The following is a 12500-nucleotide window of genomic DNA, read 5'->3' as shown; positions in this document are numbered from 1 at the left end:
TCACCGGGCCTCACCCCGAAACCTGAATCTGGAACCACAGCAACTTAGACGTTTGAGCCATTTATCCAGGTTTATAGCTAGCTGGCTGGCTGGAGTCTTGACCTGCGTGAACTTGACCTGTTCACACAGAGTAGTCAGTAGTGTAACAGTTGACACCCGCTGGGGGGGGTGGGGGGGGGGGGTTGTAATTGTTGAGCACATGTACCACTTTAGCAATGAGTTTATGAAAAAAGAATTGTTATCGTTTTGGAAATGAATTGTAATCCCCAGTCTTTACACGCATCCCCTGCAAGTTGCTCAAGTACCCCCAGGGGTATACTCATACCCATGGTTGGGAATCACTGGTTTAGAGATCACGTCAGCCATGTCAATAACTGACAGTTGTTTAGATGAGTGTATAATTAACTAGTAGCCTATACGTTTCTGTTGATAATAAAGTAATTAAGACATCAATTACATTGCATGAATTCTCTGTCACTACTTCCAGCACAAAGTAGTTCTGTCTGTGCCTGTGAGTCCAAAAGTGAAACATCAGCCACCAAAAAAAGCTCCCACTTTTGTTCTGAGGTCCATTTTGTTGTTACGTCCGACCCAAAGCACTTGAACGTCTGAGAAGTTGTACTTGTGACCTCCCATCTTGAGGTAGGAGTTTACGAGTTGCACTTGAAGGCAGCATCACTCCCTGTTTAGGTCACTGCGGGAGAGTGTGGTGATGTTACTGCATGGTTTTACTTTGGCTTTGACTAGGGAACAACACAGCCTCTCTTAACCCGAGACCAGGTCATTTAACCCATTGATACCTGATGCAGCATTTGTGTGTGTATCCCTTTAAGACCGCGAACCGCGTTCACGGGGTTCGCGGTCTTAAAGGGATACGCACACAAATGAGGGATATACACGCAAATGCTGCATCAGGTATCAATGGGTTAAATGTCCTTGGCAAACGAAAAGAGGACTTAAATGCTTCATGATCTTTCATTTTAAAAGGCTTTACTCATTGTAGAAATGAGGAATTTCATTTTAAATATTTCTTCTAGATATTTTAATATGCAATAACATGGGATGTAATTTTCTCAAGGGGTTGGAACTTGGAACCATAAGGTAAATACCAAGGCCTGAATACTGTCATCTGATTGGTCCATGGAGGTGGCCATTTTGGATGTCACTCAGTTTATTTAGCGTTGACTATGCAGTCATGTAACCCTAACAAAGGCTATTCAATTCACAATAAAATACCGCCCCCAGAGTACATGTTGCCAAAGCAAACATTTACAATGCAGAAAATTAAATACAGAATGATATACGACTATGTTACATAGTGTTTATATAAATAGGATAAACGTTCATGGGAATAATAATAAAATGTGTTCATATTTACACATTTACATGATCTCATCCATCTTAAGGACTTCACAGAGAACGAGCCTACGGTATCCAGATCCAACTGATTATCAATCCATCACAGAATAACAGCCACTGCAGCTACATGTTGGTTTTTCATTTTAAAAGCATTCAGTCAGATTAGCTGAATTAGCTGACGTTGCCAGGATCAACATCTCATTCTCAGCTTCAGCCAAATCGCAGAGCAGACGAGCTCTTTCATGTTCAGGATGAAACCTTTCTGTGTCAATGGCTAACAGCAATGCAGCTGAGCTTAAGTGTGCACATAGAGATCTAAGACTTCTATGTAAGTTTAACACAATGTAAGCTTCTGTCATGAGTGTTCCTGATTTGACAGCATGTCCTTCATTTAGGTTTAAACTGGGTGTCCGGGGTAATGCAGCGATAGATTCCCCGCCTTCTGCACCAAGACGAGGGTCGCGGGTTCGAGCCCCCGTGTTACCTCCGGCTTGGTCGGGCGTCCGTACAGGCACGATTGGCCGTGTCTGCGGGGGGGTGGGGGGGTGGGGGGGGGGGGGGGAGCCTCTTTCCTTTGATGAACTTTGCCACGCTCATGCCTTGCTCAAGCGATGAAGCTTGAAGCTGCGCCAGGCATGAAGTCAATGGGAGTTGTGGGCGGGTTCAAGGCACGCAGAGGAGGCACTGAGATGAAAAGAGAAGGCTTCTTGTGTGAACGGTGAGGCGTCGGTTCAGCTTGTGCCTGCGTCAAGCTTCAGTTCTACTTACGTTCGGCCTCCTCTGTGAACAAGGTGTGTGTGCACGTTCACACAATAGGCAGAGCACAGGCAGAACTGAAGCTTGAGGCAGGACTGACGCTTAACCGTTCACACAAGAAGCCTTCTCTTTTCCTCTCAGCGCCTTGAACCCGCCCACAACTCCCATTCAGGTGCACAAATTAGATTAGACCCCCATCTGATAAGATTTTGTCCCGGGGCCCCTAAAGATTTTGTGATATTTTTTCATCAAATGAACGCCCGGCACTGGCAGATAATCTTGCTGGTGTCAATAATGTCACTTGATGCATGCCAACATGACTCCTGTCATGAAATCATCAGTGTTGGGTGTAACTCATTACAAAAGTAACATATTACATGTAATATATTACTTTTAGCAGTAACTCAGTAATATAACGTATTACTTAATAGATTTCAGTAATATTATACCAGTTACTTTGTCATGTAACTCAAGTTACAAATTGAGTTACATTTGATTAAATCAAAGCACATGTTTAAAAAAGATACAATAATTTCCTAATCAAACTGCGTGTTTTTATGCAAATAACCACTATAGATGACAATAACAAAGGAAATTAATAACATTTAGAATGTTGGATTGTTTCACACTGATTTCAAGGCGGTTGAAATTTTTTCACGGGATGGTTCCGGGCCGGCGATGTCATTCTGCTGCTGCTGTTGTTTTGGTAAAAGTAATGCAAAAGTAGTGAAATAAGTAACGACGAGTTACCCTACACAGAAAGTGATACTGTAAAGTAACGTATTACTTTCAAATGAAAGTAACTAGTAATATGTAGTATATTACATTTTGAAAGTAACTTGCCCAACACTGGAAATCATGCAGCAAGAAGATTCACTAAAACAACTCCTTGCTAAGTCTTTTACAGTGTCACTGTGCCCTCATACCAGTTTGCACAGCAGACATGTTTTCACAAAGCAAATAGTCTGCCAGCCTCCACTCATCGTTTACGAGAAATGAGTAACCGCGTGTGGTGACGACACAAACCAGGCCTGCAATGCGATGACACATGTTGACAAAGTTTCATAGTGGATGTCGCGTTCGACCAAACAAATTCTCACGCTCTTTTAAAGGTGCCGTAAAACAAGACTCGCCTTGCCTCTGGGATTCTAAAGGAGTTGGGTGCGCTATCTAATCGGATCTAAACATGGCGAAAGTACGAAACGCACGGTCGTCAACTAAATCCACACAAACCATATGACAGAAGCCAGCCTCTAAACGAGCTGTTTGGACTTCCCTCACTTTGCGACATCACAAAGGATCGTTCATGATCATTTCTATAAGTAATAATAGACTAACATTTTTTTTTCTTTTTTTTTATGGTTGAGCGGTTATAGGTGGATAGTTTCCCCGACCTGCCCGGTGAAGTGTGTCTCACATTTCACTCTTGAAACTCAGTTAACCAATCAGAACGGAGGGTCGTTAATATTAGGCTATTGAGCCTTAAAGTGTATTTTGCCATTTTTAAGAGATTTAATATTTTTCTGAGTCATGTCCTGACCATGTTGACAGCCACACTGTTCGCCAAATATTTTGACAAATAAGATCATTCTTTGCTCAAGTTCAGCGACTAAATCAAGTTAGTTGCTAAAATGATACGATTACATATGACTATTAGTGGAACTATAGTCATACGTAGCCTACTGGATGTCAATTTGATTCTGACTGAGGACAAGCTAGCATATTAGCTATAGCTAGCTATAGCTGTTGGCTACATATAAGCCTGTGCTGCCTGCCCTGCTGCTGTACTACACCACGCTGATGATGATGATGCCATGCGAAGATGCCACCCATTTTGAAATCGGAGAAAGGCGCCTAACTAACGGATTTGCACGGAACTTGGTAGAAAGGTTGGTCATGAACAAACTTAGAAGTCCTCAACTTTCCACGCCCACTGGCCAAAAGGGGGCGTGGTAATGGGCATGTTCAATCACAAAAAGGTGCCTATAATTTCCGAACGGATTTACGTAGCACCACAAAACTTTGTAGAAAGCTTGGTCATGGGCCAAGGACGAACTGATTAACTTTCCACGCCAAAAGGAGGCGTGGCAATGGGGGTATGCCAGGGCGGAGGAGTGCCCTCTAGTCACGTCTGTGTCCGTCCGGATTTCCCAAATTCTCCCGAGAAGGCGAGACGGCGGTGTGCGGGAGTTTCTGTTCTACTGGCCAAATCAGATAACCCAAAAATACATAAAGGAGAGATACGGAGATAGCTGCAAGTGATCCATTTGACTAAGCACATAGAAGAGTTACATAATGATGTGACTGGTAAAGACTTTCACCGTGACGCCTCTGGAGGAAGATAAAAGACGCAGCATTATCCTGTTTGGGAGGAACAAGTGGAGATGGTATCAGCGGAGAGGCATGCGCTACGTAAATACTACCAGAGTCACTCCTGTCCCGCCTTGAGCGCACGTTCAAGAGCATCGCTGCTGTCCAGATCCATTCATCCGCCAAAAAAAGAAATCCCAGGAAAGAAGAGAAGAGCACGTATTTCTGTCGTCGATCTATTTTGGGGGGGTTTTCTAACAGGTTTCAAGAGTTTGAGCGTTATGAAACTCTCTCAGCCACCCGGCACCCCCACCACCCGCTGGAGTTGGCAGCGAAGCCGGAGTTAAAATGAGACTTCAAATAAAGTTTACGTTGGTCTTTTATTGCATTCCATCCATCCTCCCCTCCCTGGCCTGCAAAAGGCAACAGGATGTGATGGTGAAATGTGATAAGAGGTTGAACACACGGAGAGAGGTGTCTGCTGAGTGTGAATGAGAGGTCACGAGCAACAACGTAAAAAATAAGGGGGGGGGGGGGGACAACATGCCTCCATACTGCTCACCTGCCGTAACCCAAGTCTCCACAAGCCCTGAGATGCCAAGTTGACTTGTCATTTACACCCTGGTTTGAGATGAAATCTGCACTGTAGCAAGGTTGTACTTACTAGTTGTAGTGCTTCCTGCCCCTGGCTACAGTGAAGATTTCAGCTAAAAACAGGGTGTAAATGACATATCTTCATGTCAACTTGACATCTCAGGGCTTGTGGGGACTTGGATTACCCCAGGTGAGCAGTATGGAGGCTTTTTCTTTTGTTTTTCTGTTGTTTTTGACGTTTTTGCTCGTGATGACCCTGTTCACACAGCAGGTCACTGCCGTAAATATCCTAAATAACAAGAACAGGCGGTGCGACTGCAAATGGCTGTGAAAAAGCTCATTTTGGCATTTCAACATTTCTACCAAAAAAATCTCAATTGCGCACTTATTGCTACTGTGTGTTGCCATGCCACTGGTTAACCCTTCATGTGCCAGAGGTGGCACCTGTGCCTGCTGACCCCTGACCCCTGTCCTACAGTATGTATGCACTTCTTCCCTAAGCCTTTGCCTTTTCATCAAGGTGAAGGGGCGGCTGCTTTAAAGAATCTAAACAATATAGTTTGGATTTGTTTGCTCGCTGCATAATTCCATTTGTGTTATGTCACAATTTTGATGTCTTTACTATTTTCTAAAATGTGGAAAATAGTAAAGGAGAAACATGCAGTGAGTCCAAACTTTTGACCAGTAGTCTATCTTTTCTTGCAGTTTGTGCCGCTCCGATTCAAGAATAATTTGAATAGCCATATTATTACAAATAAAGAATTTTACTTTGTGCAGTGTGCAGCACACAGCGATCACATCAGTAGCAGAAGATGAAGCAATCAGAAAGAGGGAAAAAAAGCTCAGATTTTAAATTGTAAAGTGCAAAGTACAATACTTTTAAAGTGACATAATGGGGGGGGCGGTGGGGTCTCGCTCCCCGTCTCCCACAGAAAAACAAAAGCCTTCCATATCCCTCAGTTCTTCTGTGTACTGTATCTGCTAAAGAAAGAGACGACAAACAGCAATAAACTACAAAGAAACATACAAATAACAACAAACAACCCCTACTTAAAAAACTCCTATACTCCTAAATAAACCCAAATACATGGATTCTTTATCCTTATTCCTTATGAATCAGCCACTGAGTTGTCTCTCCAGCTCAGACAGAAGTATGCAATTACTGTCCCAATTGTCAAATTGAACCAAATAAATATTCTCCCACATGTCGTTCTTTTGACATCCAAGACAGATTTCTGCAGACAGTATAGGCTAAAGTTAAATAGCACAGGGGAGCTACAGCAGACCCAGTGTATTGATAAATCGTACAATAACACATTCTTTTACAAAACACTATAAATCAATTTTGGGACGAGGAAATATGACCTTGAGTTCAGTGTCACAGCAGCCAGCCGTAGATAGATATCTACAGTACGTCTGGTGCACAACTCTTGAAAAGCGGTTAAGGACCGCCCCCTAAGACCAAAACCAAGTGCATGATGGGCATATTAATTGACCAACCACGGACCTCCTTATTTGTGTGACGCAACTCGTGGGCGGTACATTTTGAACGATGCACCAATGCATGCAGAGAGCCGGACTGGGTAAGACGTTGTGTGAGTGTCTGACCACGTGAGACAACCTGTAAGCTGTTGGGTCTGACCACATGAGGCTATCTTGAGTTTGCCTTTAATATCGGTTACTCGGGGATGGGTGGTCCTTTGTCGGACGGCAGCGATCGTTGTTGATACAGCTGTATATGTCTTTCTTCTTTGTTCTGCGTAGTGTTTCTCTTGTAGTGTGTGGTGACAGTGACATGCCAGGCCCATTGCTTTGTCCTTTGCATACAGTGTTTGTCATTGTTTGTTTGCGTTGTTGTGGCGGTGTTGTGTTTGTGCTGGTTTGTGTGTGGTGACGGCGACAGTGACAGTCACATCACTTTGATGATATAATAATTATCTAGTAGTATTTGAGGGAGGATTTCTCTTTTGACAATTTCTTTGAGTTTTGCGCGATCAATCACAACCACTTCAAAAGGGATATGTTATGTTGGTGTGATCATCACATTTGGTGTATTAGTAAACCTGGCTTGTTTTCTTTTCTGTTCACGAGTTTCCATGGGCGCTTCCATGACACCCTCCCTCCCTGTTTCCAGCTGCCGGTTGCCTGTTTCCGCCCAGGACCGTTCATAGTGAAAGAGACTGAAAATAATCATAATAATTGTTGTGACTTTGTACCTACAGTACCTATGTCTTGTAATGGAGCCCCCCAGCACAATAATTTCACATGTGCATAATTGTACAACAGAGTGACAATATCTTGAATCTTGAAAGAGAGAGACCGCTAAAGCTACGTTCAATGACCAAATAATAAGAGTTCCGGTTTGGACGTTTAGCCTTCAAAACAAAAGCAGCCGCTATGCAACCACATACTATTTTGAGCAATTTCGGCTAAAATAAGCCCATACAGTACGAGTGAATTGACATTCACCTCGTTTTTGTAAAATATCGCCGCTATGCAACCACACAGCGTTACTATTTTTAGCCATTTCGGATAAAATAAACCAAACGTACGTCCTTGCTAGTGAAAAAAATGTAAACAGGAAGTCGACAACCGGCAACCGCTGAGAATCATGGGAAACCTAAGTCCAGGAATGAGGTGAATAAAACTAAATCAAAAATGGATTCTTTCTTTTCTCTCTCTAAATCTCCCTCAGAATCGGCCCCCAAGGCGTTCGGCATCCCTCTGTCCCAGGTCATCGCTAACGACTGGGCGTACAAGCAGCGGCAGGACGCGCTGAAGGAGAGCCGGAGGGACTGCCTGGACCTGGAGGCCAGTGTGCTGCGCTTCCGGGCCCAGAAGAAGGTGTTCTTCAACGGGAACAAGCCGCCGCCAGGCCCCTCAGCGCCCCCTGGAGGGGAAGGAGTGCGTCCTGGGTCGCCGTCCCAAAACAACCCGCTGTCACCCACGTTCCTGGATAATACAGGCAGACAGAGGAGGGTGAGATGAGCGTCTGAATGAATACACATATACATACTGTGTGTGTGTGTGTGTGTGTGTGTGTGTGTGTGTGTGTGTGTGTGTGTGTGCGTGCGTGCGTGCGTGCGTGCGTGCGTGCGTGCGCGCGTGTGTGTGTGTGTGTTGTAATATCCTCTCTAAATGTCCCCTCTCTGCTTGAGACCATTACACCATGTTATTGTCTCTACACTGACCTGGAAACAGTTGTTATCTTTAAGCCTGTAATGAATATGATTACCCCCCCAAAGACCCAATAACTGAACCCCAACCAGTGATCAAGTGCAGCACATAAGAATAAGATCAGCTCAGCATGGCACACTGCTGGAATGCATACATGTAGTTGGTGATGATGACACACTAAAACCTAGGTTGGGGAGCGGATGAATTTACAACATGTGATTAGACTTGAGCCGGACTACGTGTGCGCTATACGGTTTTAATGCACACCTGCCGGCCAATCAGAAACGAGTATTCAACCAGATGGTATAAAACATCATACTGTAGTATTTAGCGTCTAACTGATATACTGCAGGTTATATATGAGGATACAGACTTTCAAGGAAACAAAGCATACAGTGATGCTTTAAAGAAATAGACATTGTTTCTGTTTATGTGGGTGGAGATGGATATCTGATCCCAGCAGACAGTGAATAGAGGGGGAGGGGGGAGAGAGAGAGGGAGGGAGGGAGGGGAAGAGAGGAGTTTCCATCTCTCCCATGCTAAGTGGCTGGTGACTCATCCTCTCAGAGCTGCCTGCTTGTTTACGTGCGATGACAGACACACACACACACACACACACACACACACACACACTCAGCTGGAACGCCTGGCCTGATGGATAGCACTCTCCCTGTGCCCGTCCCACAGGGAGATGGATCACTCACACACACACACACACACACACACACACACACACACACACACACACACGCGCGCACACACACACCATTATACACACAGGAAAGGTTCAAATGAATGGCTGTAAGAAGATGGATAGCGGCGGGGGCAGAACGTTGTGGGGTGAAGTTGCTGCGAGGACATGAATGTTTTTATTTTTATTTTTTTCCAAGCAACTCAGGAGTAAGAGAAGCAGGCCAGCTTCCCTTACTTACTGTGACCAGAGAAGCAGGCCAGCTTCCCTTACTTACTGTGACCAGAGAAGCAGGCCAGCTTACCTTACTTACTGTGACCAGAGAAGCAGGCCAGCTTACCTTACTTACTGTGACCAGAGAAGCAGGCCAGCTTCCCTTACTTACTGTGACCAGAGAAGCAGGCCAGCTTACCTTACTTACTGTGACCAGAGAAGCAGGCCAGCTTCCCTTACTTACTGTGACCAGAGAAGCAGGCCAGCTTCCCTTACTTACTGTGACCAGAGAAGCAGGCCAGCTTCCCTTACTTACTGTGACCAGAGAAGCAGGCCAGCTTCCCTTACTTACTGTGACCAGAGAAGCAGGCCAGCTTCCCTTACTTACTGTGACCAGAGAAGGATCTTCCAGATGATGTAAGGCCCTCTGGTGGCCATGTTGGAGGTCTTCATCAGCTCTCGGGTCATAGTGGCTGAGCTTTCTCAAACTTGCAGCTTGGCCGTCTCAACAGAATCCAACAGACATGTTAAATTGCTGTGTTGGTTTGACTGAAAACGGGTCATTTCACCACTGATGCATTTGATTGATTTTGTGTTGTTTGTGTCTTACTGCTGTATTGTAGGCGTTAGGGATGTTCATTTTCGAAAATCGGGGAAAATTAACGATCAATTATCGATTATCGATCATATTAATAATAATATTTTTTTAATATATATATATATATATATATATTTTTTTTTTTTACAAAATGAATGCCTATGGCAGAAAATACGAAAGACAACGTGTTCTCCTCAATGAACTCTTTATTTCAATGTGTCTCCTCTCCAACACTGCCGTCCCCGGCGCATGCCGGTGTGAATTCCCCATGTTTAAAACGTGTTTAAAAATGTTTTGTTGGCACAAAGGCCCGTGCCCAGCCAGAAAACTAGAGACTATATGAAGCTCCACCTCACGTTAGTCGGCTGTGCAATGGAGTGGGGTGAGGAGGAACAAATTCCACCCAAACCTAGTCCGCAATTTTTTTATTTTTTTTTAATAACAAAATCGATAAGAATTCCACATGATCGATTCCATTCCTTAACGATCAATTAGCGATTTTCGATAACTGATGAACATCCCTAGCAGGCGTACATGTAGGCTACATGCACTGAGTTTCTGTCTATGTGCTCATATTAAACACTTAGCACTTAGCTTGCTATTTTGAACCCTGGGCCCAAAGAACATGTTTTCTGTTGTGATCCCTAAGTAGAAACCATAGATTAACATTCATCAGTTTATAATCTCTACAGTCACATTTCTGCATGCAGAATATCCAAGGCCGTAAATTTGGTTTGAGAAGTGGGAGGGACACAATAACCCCCCGAAAAAGGGGGAAGGGGGGAGGGTGAGGGTTGCGGGGGGACTTAATAACTTTTGACCATTTGGGAATTGGGGGGGGGGGGGGGGTCGAACCCTCCAAAAATTAATGATGTGATTTGGTATCAAAGAATTGCATTTCTCTGAAATTGGTGAGCAATTCTGTTCTGGAAATTGCTCAGAAACCCTCTTATTGTCAATATACCTAAGCCATACATCCCCTGAATGCCTAGAGGTCACAATAGCTAATTACAGTGAGTTTTGAAAAATTGGTCTCACTAGAATTAAATGGCTACTATGAGGACTAACATCATCACACGTGAATACAATTTGGCTCCTTGAAGAGTCTCAGCTTCACAGTCATAATACCACATTTATGCAATTTCAGTTTAGGGTCTCCAGTATGCAGAAATATTCAAATAGAATAGGTGAAAATAACACGTTTTTGTTGCAAATACTGCATTTTTTTTTATTATCTTTTTGTTTTTGCATGAGATTAACATAAAGTGGGGCTGACTTGTGGGTGCCCATAGAACCCATTCTTATTCAGATATCTTAAGGTGACGGGTGAAGGGCCTTCTTTGAAAATGGCCATGTCCGTTCGTCCCTTGCCAAAATGTAGCCTACATTTTGAGCATTATTTAGCCTCCTTCCCGACAAGCTAGCAGCTTCCTGATAAGTCCCTTATGGAAATCCCACCCTTGATCATATCCACCAGTTTATCTCATTATTTCAGCTCCATTGAGTTGCTATAGTTGCATGTGAACATGTACAGTACGTTAGTTGCTTTGCTATAGCCCATTAGCTTATCGGTGGCTTGCTAACAACCCCCCCCCCCCACACACACAAAAAAACAAACAAACAAACAAACAACAACATCAAAAACAGTTTGTTCCAGTTAACTCATTGAGTGCCAGCCACTTTTGGAGAACGGACCAGAGTTTCAGAGCGTTTTCAGTGATTTCTCGAGGCCCACAGAATATTGTGTGATATTACTATGTAAACACCGAACACGCACAAAGAACGAGGAGACTCTATTGTATCATCAGCGAAAAAAAAGTTTATTGATACCTTTTTCCGTTCTTTAGTTATGAGCCGGAGAAGATAGGTTGTTTTGAGCAAAAACAGGCGTTTCAAATTAGAAGCTGAGTTATTCAGCCTTTTGTGAAATGAAGCATTTCAAGCACATTCACTGAGTCTGAAGCTAATATTTTCTGATGTAGTGACGTGGTGTAGTTGTGTGATGCCCTGCGTGCCCCACCCCCCTCTCCCTTCGGCTTCGGGTGCTGCTTTTCTGGCGGCTAATCCTTGGAGAAACTATGCAGACAGACAGACAGAGGCAGAGGGGCTCAGTTGTGGGCGTGGATTGACTGCTGTTCACAGCTAACGTTACCCCCAGCCAGAGCAATCTATATGGCTCTGGCTGCAGCATGAGTGGTTTCTCTTTCATCACAGGGCTTTTTCCTGCTGTTTTCCTGACCTTTCTCTAATCTGGAGAGCACTGTCGCCACCTAATGAGTCCGTAAAATAGGTTATACACCTTCAATAGCTACAATATTTGTACAGGAGATGCCTGAGGCTTTGATCCACGTCCCACCGTCAAAAAACGCAATTGACGACTTTAGTCGTCATTGGCACTCAACGTTACTATCCGAATTGACGACTAAAGTCGTCATTGGCACTCAATGAGTTAACGAAGCTTCGTCACCTCAACCATTTAGTGTCTAAAAGGCAGGAAGTAACACAGGTGCGAGCAAAACATTAACGAGGGCCCCGGCACTGGAACACCTAATAGGATTGGGAAGTTGCATGGAAACCCTCATTATGTTGGTGAAAAGACCCATTCAAGCTACATGGAGTGTTTTGCAGTTGAAGTTAGAGCTAAATACAGTTTACTAGCAAAACAAATCGACTGCATCGGCCCATTCTCTTGTTGTGTTTTGGACTGAGACAAAAGTGAAGTCGAGCAAAACCGAACGAGCTCATCTGGTTTCACCTCGTCAGTCTATTTCATGACCGCAATCCAGTTTATACATGTTCAAT

General features: G+C 44.0%; 1 protein-coding gene across 2 annotated transcripts in view; it reads left to right on the top strand.

Annotated features, from left to right (window-relative positions):
* The window catches only part of arhgap36 (Rho GTPase activating protein 36), a 109125-nt gene that overhangs the window by 85576 nt on the left and 11049 nt on the right, over window positions 1–12500 (top strand). For both annotated transcript variants that reach the window (XM_083639672.1, XM_083639673.1), the window contains exon 4: window positions 7715–7998. In XM_083639672.1, the coding sequence (XP_083495798.1) occupies window positions 7715–7998 (284 nt within the window). The remainder of the gene's footprint in view (window positions 1–7714; window positions 7999–12500) is intronic.

This window comes from Poromitra crassiceps (genome assembly GCF_964638095.1).
Source record: "Poromitra crassiceps genome assembly, chromosome: 7".
NCBI lineage: Eukaryota > Metazoa > Chordata > Actinopteri > Beryciformes > Melamphaidae > Poromitra > Poromitra crassiceps.
Note: the sequence above shows the minus strand (reverse complement) of the source record. Positions and strands in the feature narration are given on the sequence as shown.